A 19,039-nucleotide genomic window follows, 5' to 3' on the forward strand; every position below is an offset into this window, starting at 1 on the left:
CCTACTTTCCAATTCAGTGAATGGCAGTGGAACGGATGGGAAAATAGTTGGCAGTGGAACACAGCAAATCTAAAGCAGACTCAAAAGTGGTAAGTCTTTAGAAGCTTAGATAGACACTACAAACACCTATTCTTTGTCTCTATTCTCTGTTCATCAAGAGCAGCAGTATGTTTGTTTTCTACTCTTCAGATTACATTATCACAGAGCCAAGGCCTGACCGAGGCAAGCCACAGAACAGTCCCAAGTAAAGCATGCTAGACTTTCTGTGCGCTCTGCAAGATTAAGTGAAGGACAGGCATAAACATAGCTCCGCAGTGTAAAATGACTTGTGATGGAACATTTGGGACCCATGTTTGAAATGCAAGAACCGGGTCCTGCATGGAAAAGCAGCAGGAGGATGCAAACAGTTAATTGCATGAGCAAAAATATGCAGACGAACGCAAGAAACGGGTACTGATGTGCACAAAGTGTTTCCCATCTCCAGCTTGTGCAGGTAATGAGCTATTCTGCGTGTGCCCTTTGTGCCCAAATGAACATATTTTGCAGGTACAACTTAGAACCGTATTTTTGAAAATCTGTCCATTTCTATGGAATTAGCATTGGCCCTTGACACATTACGACAACAATCATTTGAAAGAAGTCCTTCTATAATGAATTTGCAGTCCCATAGGCAGCAGTGTATTATCCATGAGTAAACTGTAGATTTGCTAGCAAGCAGCAGAATCCATGCGATGGCAACAACTTTACAAGAAAGCTGTGGAAAAGCCCGAACATCCTTACATCATAAATTGTTAAATCGCAGAAAAGGCTGCTCTGATCTTTAGCCATATTCCACTGTACAGGATTTAGTTTTCAAAAGGGTCTGATGAAACATCTTGAAGTACAATATCCAGTCCCCCATCAGAAAGCTTTTCCTCCTTGTCAGCTTCAGTCCTGTGATAGTTTACTAAGCATGGAGTACGTGCTTTGAGAGAGGCCAAAGATAAATTCATATGCTCCACAACTGAGCTGCTCGATTATTTCTCGTCTTCTCTTTGGCACACTTGTGTACCATGGGAGGGTTTTCCTGCTATTGTGTCTGCCATCAGTACTATGCTAACATCAGCAGCACCAAAGTAACAAGCAACTGAAATGCTTCAGAGATTGCAGCGCTCCCATTATTGTATTTCCTGCAAGGTCACACAGAGCAGAGAGTTCAGACAGAACCAAAATCTTATGAATTCTACAATTCATGGAATCTTATTATAGATTTGTTGTTGCTTTAAAGAAAGAAAAGGTGATGACATGAAAGCAATCTGAGATTCGGGTTACACTCTCATATACAATCTCCAACACAGCCTGAAGTTCGGCAGCGAAAGCCAGCTAATTAGAGCGCTAGGTACCATGTGCAAGGTTTGCAGTTTTACACTGACTTTATTCACTATCACAGGCACCTGAGACCGTTGCTGATATCCAGAATGGTACCGATTTGCAGCAGCCAAGAACACAACGACAAGAAGGGACTCCATTTAAGAGCAGGCTAAATGCATTTTCCAGCAGAAAATGGCAAATCCCTGCATACACACTGAACAATTACTGTAGTCTGCTAAAGAGACATTGCTAGCAACTGCATTCATCAGTGCTATAAAACATTTCTAGACAGTCACTGTTTTATACTGCTCTCTTCGATTTTAAGACAACTCCTGAGGTCACTACTATGTTTTTTACTTAGCACTAAGCCAGGCAAACTCACAAAGAATTTTTTTAAGTCAGGACAGAATAAAGCTGGACCTGAGCATTTGGCTAAATAAGTAAAATTTTAAAAATATCTAGGTGATTTAGGAGCCCAAGCGCTAGTATCAAAAGTGCCTTAGATACCCTGGAGCCTATATCCCGCTTAACTTACAATGAGATTTAGGCTCCTAAGTGCCCAAGAGCCAGGTTTTTAGTGGCGTTTTGGCACACAACTCCCACTGAAGACACTTCTCCAAAGGGCACTTAGGTTTTTGTGAAAATTGCACCCAAGTCCTGTTTTCTGCCCCCAAAGACTTTATCACCTGCCTACAACAAGAAAAACACAAAATGAGACAGAGGACATTGGTTCAGGAAAGGCATGTGTGTCATGACTGTTGAGGAGAGAAAGAAGGGGATTGCTTGAGAAGGTGGGTTTTACGGAAGGGAATTTAAGGATGAGAGAAACGCTGAATTTGTAGCCTATAGGTACAGGTATTTGCTAGGTATGACGTAGGCATACGTTAAGGTGGTAATGCAATGAGTCAAGCCTCAAGACCTATAAGACAAAAGCTTTGCTAAACTAATCAAGGAATAAGACCCCAAAAGCCTTAGCATAAATAGTTAACCAGGAGTAAGCCCAGACCATAGGATATCACAAGACAGAATGCTGCAATGGCTAAACTGCTGACAGGTTACTACAAGATGCTAGTTTATACCAGCTTGGGATATTTTAAAGTTAGGAACATCGGCAGATGTCTGACCACAAGAAAACAATGGTAATTAATTGACATATATGCTAATAAGCTTGAGGTAAGCGGACTATTAACCTGTGGGAGAAGGGCACCCCAATATTAGTAGGGTGAGGAAGTACAAATAAGGAAAAGGGGATGAAACCCCTACTGAATATACAATACTCTTATCAGTATAACACCTTATAAAAGCTGTACCCCGGTGTGCGTGTTTTGGGAGAGGTAGCTCTTGGGAGAAGTCAGGAAGACGACCATCAGTGACGCTGACTGAGAAGATGAGGAGGAAGATAATGACTAACACTTCAGGTTGTTCTGCAAGAGATGGTGTGAGTATACGGACGCTCAGATGCATGTGCTGTATTATCTCTATCTACCTTACTGGGCTGCAGTGTTTGTAACTCTGCTAACTCTATTAATAAAACTATTTCAAATTCAGACGGCTTTTCCTAAGTGTGAGTGTTGCAACTGGTTTCAGAGTAACAGCCGTGTTAGTCTGTATTCGCAAAAAGAAAAGGAGTACTTGTGGCACCTTAGAGACTAACCAATTTATCTGAGCACAAGCTTTCGTGAGCTGTAGCTCACTTCATCGGATGCATACTGTGGAAACTGCAGAAGACATTCTATACACAGAGACCATGAAACAATACCTCCTCCCACTCCACTCTCCTGCTGGTAATAGCTTATCTAAAGTGATCACTCTCCTTACAATGTGCATGATAATTAAGGTGGGCCATTTCCAGCACAAATCCAGGTTTTCTCACCCCCCCCACCCACACACACAAACTCACTCTCCTGCTGGTAATAGCTCATCCAAACTGACCACTCTAGATAAGCTATTACCAGCAGGAGAGTGGGGTGGGAGGAGGTATTGTTTCATATTCTCTGTGTATATATAAAGTCTGCTGCAGTTTCCACGGTATGCATCCGATGAAGTGAGCTGTAGCTCACGAAAGCTCATGCTCAAATAAATTGGTTAGTCTCTAAGGTGCCACAAGTCCTCCTTTTCTTTTAGTGTTGCAACTGTGCACATTGGAGTTCCCAACTGAATAATAATTCTAACAGTACTGGGCCTGATCTTGGGACAAGAACTTACCAACCCCCAGAGTGTTACATGGGAATTCTTATGCAATCAATATCATTAATATACAATCCATAGGTCAGGCGACAATTTGGCAGAAGAGGGGCTGGAGAACTTCTGTCCAGCTGCTCTCTGCTCCTGAGAAGGCACAAAGGCAAGAGCAGAAAAGGGAGATACTGGGGCAGAAAGAGGAAAGGTCTGGGAAGAGCAGAGGGAGCAGGGGAGGGCAGCAGGGGAAAATGGGAGCAGAGATGGAGTGCACAGAGAGGTTGCTGGTGTCTGTAGTTTACTACCAAATACGCCGATGCTGAGCCAAGTTTGCTGCTTCACAGGACTGCTGAAGAGCACTTTAGAAAGGATGAAGGCAAACTTGGAATTGGGAAAGCCATTAGAGCAGGTGTGTCTGTTACGTATGGATATCCGTCTGTTGTCACGTAGGTGAATCCCGACCCCTTTGTTCTCAATTGCTTCATTTATATTGCTGGCTCCAGAAGCCGGTACTATGCTGGGTATACCAGTGGTTCTCAACCCGTGGCCCAATCAGCACACAGCTGCGGCCCATGTGACATCCTCAGGGCCATACAGGTAGTATATATATTGTGTGGATGTGACCAACATAACACTTACAGAGCTACATATTTGGCCCACAATGGTAAATAGGTTGAGAACCACTGGTGTATACCATGGTGATTACACACTAGTAGTGTATCTATGGCTCCAGAGGTTTCTACTGTATTACCATGGTGTTCATTCACTTACTTCACTGCCTTCAGATGATACTGGCAGTATCCTACATGGCATTGCTGGTAGTGGGTGGTATGTCTACACTGCAATTAAAAATCCATGGCTGACCCGTGCCAGCTGACTTGGACTCATGGGGCTTGGGCTGCGGGGCTATTTAATTGCTGTGTAGACATCTGGGCTCGGGCTCAAGCCCAGGTTCTAGACCTCTGCAAGCTGGGAGGGTCCTAGAGTTCAGGCTGCAGTCCAAGCGGAATGTGTACACTACAATTAAACAGCCCCACACCCCGAGCCCTGCAAGCCTGAGTCAGCTGGCACGGCTCAGCTGCAGGTGTCTAACTGCAGTGTAGACACATGCTTACTCATGATGGCTTTCCTTTAATTTTGGTGAAACTGACCAAGAAAAATGCTCCTTTTCTATTATTCAGATTTGAATCCAATTAACTTGCCTCTATCAAAGGAAGCCAACTGCATTAATAAAATGTAAATGAAAACAGAGTTGTAGGCTTTCACTCAGAATGGGTGCTGAGATACTTTGAGATTTATTGGATGTGATGTGGTTCTCCCTCCCTATCTCAAAAACTCCTCCATAGCGAGAGACTTTGCTGACTCTAGCTGAATTTATTTTGTAGCCAGCAAAGATGAGATTTGTTTAGGAGAGTTTACTGTTGAAGGAAACAGGGAAATGGGCTGTTTGTTGGAATTCCTGGGCTGTTCTTCTAGACAACGGTTCCTCAAAATGTGCACATTACACTGGCAATGTGTCATCCCTGCCATCTATAGCCTCTAACTACAGAGACATTACACAGCATGAAAAATACATCTCTGAGCACCTGCATTCCATTTCACCACTTACTATTCTCATCAGGTCCCCTGCAATGCCTGCTTCAAGGCTTTGTACATCCCGTATGTGACCAGTAAATTAATAAGCATACTAAACTGTTTTGTCAGGCAGCTAGTTAGCTGAGTATCTCCTCTAAGTGATATGTGCTGTCATGTTCAGCAATTCATTACACTAAGCTACTCAAACAGAAGACCAGTACAAAGGAGTTCATGAGGCTTTAAAGTCTTCCCGGGTTGCATCCATCATTATGCATTTTCTCTGAGCCAGATGCAAACGGACTGAATGTTCCGCAGCTGTCATCGCCTCTCCGCACAGTTTAAGACAGCTGCCCCCGAGCTGAAGAGTAATTCACTTTTCATGATGTATCTCCAAAAGACTGCGCTCAGAAAGAATTTCATTTGGAGGGGAGCAGGCTTCTACTCCCGGAAAGAAGGAAACGTACTTTGCCGAAACACTTGATTTAGCATTCACAGCTGATTTTGAGCAGCCTTAAGTAGAACGCTGGCTCGGCCAGTGCAGTGATCATCAGCATGCATCTGAGAGGTGCACAGTTGGCCTTATTATAAAAGGTTATTAATGGCATTTCTTTGGAGGTAGTTGAAAAGGAAAGAAAATCCGTGATAGGGATGTACCATGAACCTGCCTCTGTCCAGGGCACCACATGGTAACTAATTTAGAGAGAAAATAAAGCCCCATGTCTGGTTCCCTAGCAAGACGCTGTTACTGATTCCTCCTCTGAGTAAAAGAGAAGGGCTGTATTAAATATGTCCCTCTCAGGGCCGTTTGGCAGAGAGAGGCAGGAAACTTCCCTGCATGTGCTACCCACATGGCAAGGTCGAAACGTGGCAGTGCGAACGGAAGCCACCAGGCGGTTATCCCATTTCTGCGCAGGCTGGACAAGGGAGTGCAGTCAGGGGAGCCGCCCCCCTGCGAATGAGCTAGTGCTGTGCCCCTAAAGGACTACATCTTAGGAAATACATGACGGAGCTTAGAACTGGTGCCCAGGTTACTGCGCCAGACCTTCCGCTGGCATACAATCAGCATAGCTCTGCCGAAGTCAATGCGGGCGTAGGCTAAACATCAGGGAAGATGTCCCAGCCGATGTATTAGCTGGCAGAATAGTCTCCCAAGGAAAAGGCGCAAGCCTCATCACTTGGCACGTTTAAAACTAGGCAGATAAACTGGCGAACGATGTGAAAGGAACAATCCAGCATTGGCTGGGGACGGACTGGATGACTCAACAGGTCTTTGGCCAGTCTAATTTCTGGGGCAATGTCAGGAATCAGGGCCTGCAGCAGAGCTCGTTTCCAGGCAGCCTCATCAGGACAGCTGGTCTGCAGCAGCTGTCTGATTAGCCACGTAATCTGACTGGCTGCTGAGGCCAGCACGCCAGCTCTTAAGCCAGCAACAGCTCGCTGGCTTCTCAACCCTCATGCCCGCCACTGGGCCTGCGTTACCTTAATCCTGCTGCTCCTGCCTTGCACCCCGCCTTGCCTCTTTCCTGTCCCTGCCTCGAGCCCCTCCTTGCCCGATACCCTGTTTGCTCAAGCTCCTGACCTCCAGTTTTGACCCCCAGCTGTGGCTCCTGACTACGGACTCCAGCTCGACCCCCTGGCTCTGGTATCCAGTCTGTCCTCCAGTTTTGAACCCTGGCTCTGGTGACTGGCTCTGGCCACTAGGCCTGCTGCCCGTTCTGGCCACGAGGCTAGACCACCCTCATCCCCGTTACTTGACAGGAGAATCCCAAATGCACTTTCAAGCCCACATATGGGCCAAACAGAGAAGAAATAAAAGAGTTTCTGCTGTGCTGTAGGGTCCACACAGAAGGACTCTGTGACCCATGCACACTGCAGAGGAGACCATTGTGGTGGGTATCTAATTACGGCTAGACTCTGGCTGGTATGCAGTAGTACACTATAGTAGCATCTGCATCGCTCCCAGCTGCTTTCTTCTTCTTCTTCAGAACATCAGTTTTTCATATAAGAAAACCCACCACTCTAAACTCCTAGATGTGAGAAAATGCAACGACAACCACCTGCAAATAGCCTGAAACAACAGGTCCAAAAGGTGGGAAATAGCCCCATTCCTTTCAGTGGGTTCTAATGCAAATGTCCAGTGAAGATACTTTAAAAGCCTACATTGTTACCAATTTCACTGCTCATCAAAGCAGGTAAGACAGGAGACAAAGGATCACACTATGAAGATCTACAGAATCTGCTCCGAGTGACAGCTTGTTTTGGTGCCAAAGCGAGTGGGCTTGAGAGACACCACTGCTCACTGCCTAAGGACACACTGGCAGGGCATCCAACTCGCAAAGAGGAAGTCAAGCCCGAAGAGCCCAGCAGAGCATGGATGATCATATGTTGAACATTGGCATAAAAGCGGCATCTCATGTTGGTGCCTCCAGTGGGCGGAGCTTATTTTCTGGGCAGAGTTTGGAAGAGTACCACCACCCTTCCCACACTCTATTTCAATTCCTGATGCCCCCCCACAAGGCGGGGGGAGGGAAGAGATGGCCATGCCCTCGCACAGCTGAATTGCACTGGATGGGAGAAGTGAGCTTTTCCACTATTCCCATCCATAGCCTGCAGTAGCCAGGCACAAGCTGGTCAGCAGCCCCCAAAGCATAGGATGGGGCTGAGGATAGCTTCTCTCAGCCCTTCTGTACTCAGCACAGTTTCCTTCCACAGAAGCATGCTGAGCTGGGCCGTGCTCCAGCCCACTGCCTCTGGGTCTATGCTTCCAATTTTCTGAGGCTTTATAAACAATTTGCTTTGTAAACCCATCTTGGTATTTGTGGAAGTGCTGAAAAGGTCGAGATGTCAATAACATAAGACCTATACAACAGGATTGTGGCCATTTCAATCCCGTGCGTGGCACTTAGGATTCCTCCAGTGAGCAGCCAAAATGCAGGAGCTAAACAGACGAGATGACCCACTAGCTGTCCCTTCAAACACAACCAATCTGATGACGAGACGGGACGGGATCACATCCTAAAACATCTCCAGCTGTTCAGTGGCATGGTCTTATAACTCAGGAATTCATCATAGCTCTTTAAACAAAACACATGACTAGGAAATTCTTGCAGTTGCTTTTGCTAAACAGAACCACATCGTTATTTCACAGGCAGTCTCAGAGCCACCCTCAGTGACGCTGTCTGATCGTAAACAACCGACACAGCTCTCCACAGCCCAGGACAATACAAATACTTGGAAAATGAACAATAGAAAGTTACTCCACCTGGCACTTGCCATGTACGCAGAGGTCAGTCTCATAAGGCCCACATGGAGTACCATCAAGAACCCGGTCTGCCACCAGCACAGGGGACTCCTTCCCCAGAGGAGAGCAGAAGAGTTCACAGGGCTTATCTGAAAAAAAAATACACAAGACCGGCAACTTCATTCAGCAGCAACCGCAGCATTTAGACAGAGCACCAGAATGTCTGATGGAACAAGATGCATGAATATAGTAATTATGTAACATGGACTCTACACAACAACACAGACAAGTACATATTTATCGATAACTATAAGCGGGCTCGGATTCTAACCGCCTCAGCTTTAAGGATGCTTGACCCATTGTTTCCATTCAAGCCCATCATTCTCCCACTCCAAGATGCACTGTTTATCTGAAGATGCAGAAAGGGGTAAAAAGCAAGAGGTATGGGAGACTTGAATCAGTGGCAATACTTGTCATTTTAGACCTGAATGAGTAACTTTACAAATTTCTCCTTCTCTGTCTTCTAGCTTTCCCTGCATAATTCCAATGAACAATCCTTGGTCTCTAGAATGGGCGCAAGCAGCTCATTGTGAACATTTCATTTACAAAATTCAAGCGGTGCAAGCTAGTTCTAAACGGACACATCGATCGCGTGATTTATTTCTCTTTCTTGACTGAGTGTAACTCTTGAAGCCACATTTCCAGTGAGAACATCTGTGTTCATAAATTTAAAACTCACTTTGCACAAATATTGGCTAAAATTTGCTTTCCTGCCAGCAAACTAGCTTGCTAGAAAGCAAACATATATTGCTGGAAAAGATTTGCATTATTTGCCCATTCTAGTAATAGGATATTATATCGTATATTTAGACATTTACTTTGGAAGGAACTGTGTGGAACTAGACGAATAATGGACTAAAAGGCTCAAAATATATAATTAACAGCAGGTGCCATGGCTCTTGGGAAACACACTGTATGTATTTGCAATATTCTCAGAGTAACAGAGCGAGCTGTTTCGATTTCCAGAACTCACTCCTGCTCTCTGCTGCACACGGACTGTATCAAAGGGTATGTCTATACTGCAACCACTTGGTGCGACTGGAGCTCGAGGTGGCACACCCGAGCTAGCTCGGATCCTGGAATAAGGAAGCTGCAGGGTGAGCTTTAGCCCAGGCTATGCTCACAAGCAATTATCTAGGGCTCCGGGTGGGTTTGTACAGCCAGGACTGAAGCCTGTGCTGCCATAGTTTCACTGTTCTGGGACCCGAGCTAGCTAGATTAAAGCTAGCTTGGGTACATCAGTTCAGGCGGCCATCACAGCCTATGACTGCAGCACTGACATACCCAGAGAAAGAACCTACTGACATGCTGATGTCGGCGTTGGCCTATACCAAAGTCCGCATCCTCCCCAGAGCTCGGTAGTGTTCAATTTACGAGACAGGAGGCCAGGTTCTCTGATACACTAAGGCCATTTGTATAGGTCCCTTCCTGCTCTAGATTCCCCTTGAATCAAGAACTTGCTTCTCTGCAGCCCATCTCTCTAGTATGTCTGAGCAGAGTTCTAATGCAAAGGAGAATCAGGGCTGGCTAGAGGTTGGTTCAGGTCTGTCTCTATTCTAATGCTCAAGAAACCTTCACTGTGTGGAAGTCTGGAACCAGAAAGACACGGGAGAAGGTGGTTTGGAGTTTTTTATATGCGTAAACCAGACCTGTCAGCACTCCAAGAATGCCAAGCCAACCTGTGCCCTGCCCAGCAGTCTTGCTTTGGGGAGGCGTGTCCTATCAGTGCTCAAAGTGCACCTATCTTAGGTGTGTCCTATCAGTGCTCAAAGTCCTTGCCTTCCCCCCACTACCCTCTCAAATCAAAGCAAATTTCTCAATTGCAGGATTTTGATATCATTTTCTGCGAAAGCTGCACAAGGACTGGCCTGCATAAGGGAGTGCCAGTCTGGCTGTTCCTGGACAGCCTCTGCTCCAGCAGCTGTGAACAACTCCGAGTGCCTCCTCTACCACGTGGCGGGAGATATTTCTAATTCACAGCCTTAGCTCAAATGAGCCGACCTCTCCATAGTGTATTAAGGTACGCCAGTGTACATTAGGAACCATACTGCAGGCAGAGGATCGGAGCATATGCTCCTCTGCACCTTTGTAAAGCTGCTCAAGTCAGCTGAGACGCTTTTGGTTTTTTAGCTCCTCCCGCCTTAATTTGCCACCAGGCCCAAGAATGGCAATATCCCTCCCCTCTTGCTGAAGGCAGCTCCCTCAGGTGTTCGCCAACACCTCTGGGAGTGCAGGTCAGAGAGGGGCTCTCCAATGCAGGGGGTTCTTCATGGAGCGTCCAAAGCACCCACAGCCCCTGCTGGCCCAAAGAAGTGCCCTAGCTGATTTCTGGCTGCTCCTTAAGCCAGACTGATGTGGCAGCCACAGCAATAAGGGCAAGAGGAGAATAAAAAATGTTAGCTCCTCATGTGGCCTAAATGGGTCAAGTATCCTGAATATTATTCTGCAAATGCTCCCTAATAGAAGTCCTTGTCCCCTTGGGGAGAGCTGGGGTGCTGACTCCATCAATGGAAACGGAACCCCTGAAAGGCGGCGGCAGCCCTTTAAAAAACAAACAAAAAAAAACAGAGCACACCCTTCCTATTACTGTGTGATGAGAGCCGAGGAATTCACAAAGGATGGCAACGGCACTGTTATGAGCGGGGTAGTGATGATGGATTTCAGGGAAGTCAACAGCCAAAGCACGGGGACTATATATCTCAGAAGCAGCCTTGCCAGCGGAGCCTTTTTATTCAGGAACCTTTGAGAAGTGCCGAGTTGCAATTTCATAGGCTGCAATTACTCCCGGCATCTGTTATTTTGCTTCCTTGAAACGAGCTTGTGAAATGTTCTAAACGGTTTATGGACGACGGCTGCTTCCGCGGAAGGAAAAACATAAGGATTTTTTTATATATATTTGCACTGTTGGGATAACAGAAGAACTCTTGAGCTATTTGCACTGTTAAAAAAACCTATATATATATATATATATATATTCAAAAAAACTTAACAGTGCAAATAGCTCAAGAGCTCTTCTGTTATCCCGTTACCCCCAGTCAAATGGGAGACAGGTTGCCCTGTAGATGAGAGTGCTTCCCCCAGGGTTCTGCAGGAGGTCATGTTAGTGATTCAATGGGTGACATTTTCCCCTATGCATCAGCGTTCAAACTGTTCTCCAGCACAGCATCTAGGGTGCATCAGGGAGAGCCCAGCATGGCATCTGGGTTGCACCAGGGTTCTAGGGTGCCGTCTGTTATAGGAAACATAAATCCGAGGATCTGACTGCAACAGCAACCGTTAGTCGGTGGATACTGGCACCCATGTCAGCTAACTGAGGCCAGGAAATAAAGTTCAGTCTCTCCCCCAGTGCTCCTGTGTGTCACACCCATGATTACCAAACACCGTTGATCAACCGAGAACACACAGCTCTTTCCACAAAGTTTTGCTATTTTCCTTCACTTTCTGTCCTAAGCAGCTTTGCAATGTCACCATGCCCAAAGTAAACTGGTGCTAGGTTCCACTCTGGAGTTGGTTGCCTCCACTGAGGGTAAAACCAGTTCCTGTCTCAACGGCTTGGAAAGCAATCTGTAATTTGTCCAGACGACTGTAACTGAGGTTTTCACTGCTTCTGCACATCAACTTCTTTTTTAAACTACAAATTAGGAAGGACTTTGGGCCGTGTTTATCTCCGCTGTAACTTCATTGAAAGCAACACAGTTACGCCACGGACCTCTTTGGCCCTATGCATTAAGCATGGTGTGAGTAAAAATGGCAAGGAATCCTGTGATTTGTACGTAGCATTGGATGTGGAGCTTCCTCAGAGAAGAAGTAGAGAGGAAGCAACCATACGTGATGTCAGTACATTAAATGAGCTTAAGAGCCAAGACCAATTTTAAGAGAAAACGTCCCGTCAGCCTGCAACGCTCACGAGGATGGGAGATTCACAGACGAGCCATTTGCAGAGAGACCAGGCCAACAGCAGAAGGGTTTGGACTGCATAATGCAGAGTAGTTGATGGGAATTGGATTATTCTGGATGGAAGAGGGAAATGGAAGTGGTGGGTGGCCAAGAAGGGTGGTAAAACCACACAGTGAAATTGTTAAGCAGGTTCTCACTTCTGCAAGAGACTAAAGGAGGCACGTTGTACGTGTATCCGAGCAGAAAGAAGCGAAGAACCAAGGCTGCTGGACCAATACTTTTAGCCTCCTAGGTGCCGAAATAATAATAATCAGGTGGACAAGCTCCTGGAGGGAACTGGGGTTGAGGAAATAGTCTAGTGGAGCCACTGAGAGGGATTTAAATAGGAAGCTCTGCAAACCAAACTACGAGAGGAAGTCAGGTGAAGAAAGGTACTTCTGGGGCTGAATTCTTTGAATGACTGTGATAGCTGAACCATTATCTGGACTAGGTCTAAGGCAAAAAGGTTCAAAACTGAATGAAGTGAGCTGTAGCTCACGAAAGCTCATGCTCAAATAAATTGGTTAGTCTCTAAGGTGCCACAAGTACTCCTTTTCTTTTTGAAAAATTGGTGTATACAAATGAATTGTTAGCTTTACTGGTACTGCAGTGCAGGTTGCGTATTTGCTAGTTTTTAGGAACAAACGAGGCCTATAAAAGTGGGATGGGCTCCATCTGCACAAACAGGGCATGCATATACTAGCAATGGGGAGCTCTGTTTGTGGGGGTGGTAGAGATTAAACTAGCAGACAAGGAAGGAGGAGACATCAAGGAACCATACTGCAGCCAGCAAAAAGGAAGAAAGCTAAAATAAACAGAGAGGCGAGCAAGGCAGAGACAGTCTAAACCTGTACGGGAAGACTTTGGAACAGGAACTGAATACCTGGAGGGCGAACAGCTTTCAGCCCAGCAGTAACAAACCAAAGCAAAATTCCTAGGAGACCCTGGAGTTAACAAGTACAGGTGGAAGGAGATGTTTCTCTGAAACTTTTAGGTAGTGACATCTGGGAATTTGTACCCAGCCCTGAGCAATGGAAAACATTATAGAAATGGGGAAGATACTGAACAGCAGTGACAGAGCAGAAGGAATGGGGACTGGAACATGTCCTACCTGTTTAGGAATGGTTTTAGCATCAAATCCAAGAGCAACTGAAGGAAAGAAACAGACAGACGCTAGAGGCCTGATCCAAGGCCCACTAGAGAATCCAAGTGATTTTATTGGGCACTGGATTCAGACCTACAGGAATTAAGGTGAGAGAGTAGTTAATAAACAAAAACTCTCAAGGGCAGGAATAGGAGAACCAGGATAGGGCTAGAAGATGCACCGAAGTTAGACAAGTCGTTATAAGAGAAACTACTGAAGAGAATCACTTCTTACTCAAAGACGTGGGGATGCGCTTCAAGAATTCTTCCATAATCCCTGACCTGAAAAGTCCCTAGCTAAGGCCCGATTCTGCAAAGTGCTGGGTGCTATTCAGGAGGATCTGCACCTCCTGCAAGATCAGGACTCCAAGTAGCCAGTACAGCTTTAGAACAGCATCTGCTATTCCCCTACTGATTAGAGGGTTTGCAATCCACTGTCACCTCTGCCCTCCTTAGGTTGCTTGATAGCTGGGCTGGGCAGTCACAGGTCTCATTTTCAAGTAGCGATACCCAGAAGTACCTCCCCCCCACAGCCCCATCAGTGGTGTTTTCCTTGCCTTCTTTTGTGAGAAGAGGGGACTTGCAATATGTTTCTGATGCACGACACTGTTAATATAATTAGGCAGCTTTCAGCTAGAAAAGGGTTTTAAAAATCAATTAATAAATGGGGGATCCAGATGAGACCTTCAAAAACATCAAGTGGAGTTAGGTGCCCAAATCTCATAGAATTTCAATTGTTCTGGGGCATCTAACTCAGTTAGAGTTACTGGAAAACTCCCGCCTAACTGAGTAATCATTTTCAAACAAACCCCATTGGGGCTGGGTGTGAGCATCTCTTACTTATACAAAAGAAATAAAGGGCAGAAATTTTATATTATTCACTATGGCCCAAATTAAGTCCTGGCGTAAATGTTTGCAATTCCTTTGGAACTGCTGACACCAGAGCTGATTGTGGTCCACAGCGAATAATACAGCACATTTCTGCAGACTTTTTTTTTGCATAAGTAATTTCATGTGCTGGGATAACATGAAGGAAGTTTGCTGTTGTTGGCTTTGATGAGAAATGAGCCAAGACTGAAATATGTGAGCTGATGTCCAGTGTTAACCTTTTCTACCCACTGCAGGCGTCTCAGCTGTGCTGTGGGGCAGGCCTGGCTTTCAGCTGAGGGACTGCTATCATAGAAACAGCTCAGCAGCATTGCTTTCTGGGCAGGACAGGCCAAATTTGGCACAAACATCCCTTTTCCTGGTGGCACAGCAAGCAGTACTGGGGGACTCTAAGTGTTGGAGCACTGTGCATCAGACCTGATTTGTTGGGTGCTAACGTCTGAAGGGGACAGAAGGTGCCAGATGTGTAAGGGCACACAGCAGCTGAAGGTGTAATTTCCAGGTTGGATAGATGTATGCACACTAGCTTTGATCAAACTAGTGCACTATAAATAACAGCGTGGCTGTGGCCCAGGCTAGCCACCCAAGTACATACCCAGGGTCTCAGATAGGACTCTACTCAGGGGGCAAGCTGAGGCTACCCCTGCTATTTTTAGCATGCTAACTCGGTCAAAGCTAGCGCGAGCTGGAAATAAGGAGCTGCAGTACAGACATACACTCAGTGTTGATCAAAAACCCTGCTCTGCACCATTTCAGTATGGCCTTGAGAGGATCAGCTCACACGAGTGTGGCCTTGTACATTTATCAGCAGATGGTGATAAAAGGCACCTGTTTCTCCAGAAACCAGCTTAGTGAATCTCATCTTTCATATAACCTAATCGTTTCAGAATGACTGTTTAAGTCCGCCCAAGCACGTATCGAGACTTTGCCAAGGAAAATTGTTTCAGAATAATGACAAACTTAAATACAAGTAGATGTACAAACATGCTGAGGTGGGCAAGGAATCATGCAAGTAACATCCCAATGTGAATTCTCCTTCTTGCTTTCAGTTCCCTATTTTGCTTCTATTGCCTCATGTTAAAAATCATCAGAAAGCTCCAATTCCCATGGTACCTGCCTGTTCAGATGGGGACATTTTAATTAGTTCCATAACCTCTCCCAGTCTCCCAGTCAAGTGCTGTGGTTACATCCCAAGGCTGTCTGTAGAACTGGCCTGCCCAACAGATCTTGTTGACAGGCTAAAAACAAGGGAGATAAGATGGTCATAAGAATCAGGAATTCCCTTTAACTGCCCTTCAGATCTACCATCTGGGGATTACACCACAGCTGTCTCCGCTGACAAATGGGGGCCAGCAGGATCAATCGAGAAGGGCTCAAAAACCACGGGAAAAAAGTGGTGAGGAACTATATAGAAAATTGGTGAATTTACCATCAATGATGACAGCTGTCAAGAGGCTTTTCTTCTTGTTGGTATATCTGTCATGAGACTGGCATTGCTGGTCCCTGAAGCTAGGCACTCCTTTAGGGCAGGGTAAATTTTCACAAACTGTGTGTTCCACACTGGCTCCCCGGCAGTTCTTGCCTCCTGGCCCAGGGCTATAATGGGGAAGACAGACCAGTTATCAAGTGGGAGAGGCACAGGTAGTCACAGGTACATTGTTGCTTATCTTTCTCTGTCCAAGGCAACTAATCTAAGCTAATATATTGTGCCATTCCCCTCAGAGATCCCAACTGCACACTTACTTATGGTAGGCCAAATTCTGCCCTCAGATATTCAAATAGCTCCCACTGAAGGCAACACAAGCTTTGAGAGCACACCTTTAGACAGAATTTAGCTCTATGCTTCACATCTAACGGACTCATCAGAAACAGCCATTTGGAAACCAGATTAAAGCAAGGTCTTTGGAGATATGTGCTCTGTAGGCATAAATATAATGCTGCCCATACTGTATGTATTTTGGATGAGGTGTAAAACCAAGGTGCTGGTCCATTGTGGTCATTAATAGCCCACATGTAGACTGGTGGGGGAATGATCAGCCATACCCAAATCAATTCTCAGCCCATCCCTCAGTGTGATGCTTCACAGGGCTATCCACAATAGTGAGGCACCTCTCTACCACCTGCCCTTAATAAATAAAACATCTTAAACACGAAGGAGGATTTCTTGTTATAATACAGTCATTTATCACATCCTTTCTGAAGGATCATTTCCTTCTCTTTTAAGCACTTTTTCCCCTTGAGAAACAGGGAATTAAAAATATACAGCAAGAACAGTATGCATGGTGCTATGCTATGTGATCACAAAGAGAAGATACACTGAAATACAACAAATAGTTCTCTGTATTTTTTTCCCCAATCTCCACACTTCTCAGGACAGGTTTTCCCCCCATTCTCCCACCCCCATCTGGAACAAATGTAGCAATTTTTATTTTCAGCATAAAAGTATTCTTTTCTAATGTTTATTTCATCACTGAAAAAAAATATTACGGGTGAGCCCGCCCTCAGTTCCTTCTCCAGCCAAACATCTCTGAAGGCCCTAAAGCCTTTGTGGCTTTGGGATAAACACTGATGAATGGACTGATTAAGGTGGAACTCTGATAGAGCCTTAGGTAAGAATTTAGGGTGGGGATGAAAAGAGACCTTGTTCTTAAAGAACACCATAAAGGGGGGCGGAATCTGCCACCAAGGCTCCAATCTCCCCAGCGCTACAGGCTGATGTGATGTGGACCAAAAAATCCATTTTTACGGATAAATGCAACAGAAAACAGGCTGCCATTCATTCAAATGGAGGTATCAAAGGTAAGAGTACCAGGCTGAAGTTGCAGTTCTGGGCAGGATTTCTCATCTGTGGACAGAGAATCCCCAACCCCTTAATAACCACGGACAATACCAAATAAGCAAATATGGAGAATCTTTCTACTGGAGGATTGTGGCCAAATGGACCTTAATCAAACTAAATGATAACCCTAATTTCTTTAGATCCAACACATAATCCAGGATGATTGAGAGTGGCACCAGATCAAGCAGGAGGCAGTGACAACAATGCCAATGGAAGAATCTCTTCCATTTCTGCAGGTAAGTAGTGCAGACTGATCTCTTTCTACTTTTCAGTAACACCTGTTGTAATTCTAAAGAACAGGAGAAATGTAACCCCATAAACCATCTAGGAGCCATGCCCTGAGATGAAAAACTGCTAGGTTGGGATGAAGCACCCGACCAGCATCCTGTGACAGGAGATGAGGAATGGTCGGGAGCTCAAACAACGGTTGGACCACTAGGTGAAGCAGGTAAGGATACCAAACTTGTCTCTGCCAGGTCAGCACTATAAGGATAATTCTGACTCTGTCGTGTCCGATCTTGTTAATCTCCCTTTGTATCAGCGGTCTTGGAGAAACACATAGAACAGACCCTTTTTCCAAGATAGAAGGAAGGTGTCTCTTCAAGAGTGGTGGCCCAGACCTGCTCTTGAACCGAAAAGGGGACACTTCCTATTCCTGGAGATAGCAAAGAGATCCACCTAGGGCAGTCCCCACTTTAGGAATATACTGTGGAGAATTTAGGTGCCTAGCTCCCACTCATAATCCTGGGAGAAGTTTCTGCTGAGCACATTGGCTGTGGTGTTCTGTATGCCTGGGAGGTAGACTGCTGAAATTTGGATCTGATGAGCTATGAAACAATTCCATAGTTTCATGGCTTTGTAGCACAGGACACGTGAGAGGGAGCAGATGTGCTCGGACTGACTCAGAATTGTTCTGGGAAGACTTGTGTCTGGAGCTTTAAATTCTTTAAACTATACTGGGTGCTGCAGACACTCAGACCTGGTGTCTAGAAACACGAAGCAGAGTTTCCTACTTCAGGAATCTCACTTTCACAAAGTAACTGGGTTTCAGCAAACTCTATTCTGTAAAGTAACAGAGAAAAAGAGTGTGAGTGTGTGTGTGAGAGAGAGAGAACTTATAGCAGTAGTAAGCCAGACACAGCAGGCCATGTATTTACTGTACTCTTAACAGTGGTTCTGGCTTTAATCTTAAGATTTCATTAACACGTGAGACACTTTTTTATGAATTTGCTGCTAGGAATTTAAAGCCAGCAGCCCTTATTATGGGCATTATAATATAGTAAGGACTAGATCCACTAAAGTACTGAGCACCTCCTAGGCTTCCCCAAATCCAAACGAAGCGAGTGGGGGTTGAAGGAGGTTATCACCTTGCAGAATTAGGGACTAAGACAAGCATGCTGTATGGCTGAATGTAACTGGCGGCATGGGCCTGCCTCTCTAATTATGGAATAAAATGGATGTGCCTCCCACAATGGAGTGGCTCCTATATCAACAGGTGTCTCCGAAGCATGCATCAGGGGAAGAAAGCATGGGTGAGCTTTGGTTTTGGACGCATATTAAATATATTTTATTGTATATGTAATGTACAGTTTATAACATATGCAAAACTCTCTCTCCACGCAAGCACATATAGGGATTGTGCCATAATCACACCATACGTCTATGCAGATATACACATATATATATCTGCGTATGTACACATATTTATATTTATATAGGAGGCCCAATCGCTTTTTCAAAATTAGAGAGTTAGGAATATCCAACTGAACATTGCTCAGGGCCTGATTTTGGATACAACATACAAAATTATATCCTACACACAAAATGTA

At 45.3% G+C, this 19,039-nt stretch overlaps 1 protein-coding gene across 2 annotated transcripts in view; it reads right to left on the reverse strand.

Moving 5' to 3' along the window:
* The window catches only part of ADAMTS17 (ADAM metallopeptidase with thrombospondin type 1 motif 17), a 251,727-nt gene that overhangs the window by 90,952 nt on the left and 141,736 nt on the right, over positions 1-19,039 (reverse strand). For both annotated transcript variants that reach the window (XM_048867620.2, XM_048867619.2), the window contains exons 13-14: positions 15,801-15,967; positions 8,366-8,493 (exon numbers count right to left, since the gene is read on the reverse strand). In XM_048867620.2, the coding sequence (XP_048723577.1) occupies positions 8,366-8,493; positions 15,801-15,967 (295 nt within the window). The remainder of the gene's footprint in view (positions 1-8,365; positions 8,494-15,800; positions 15,968-19,039) is intronic.

Source organism: Caretta caretta, chromosome 10, assembly GCF_965140235.1.
Source record: "Caretta caretta isolate rCarCar2 chromosome 10, rCarCar1.hap1, whole genome shotgun sequence".
Taxonomy (NCBI): domain Eukaryota; kingdom Metazoa; phylum Chordata; order Testudines; family Cheloniidae; genus Caretta; species Caretta caretta.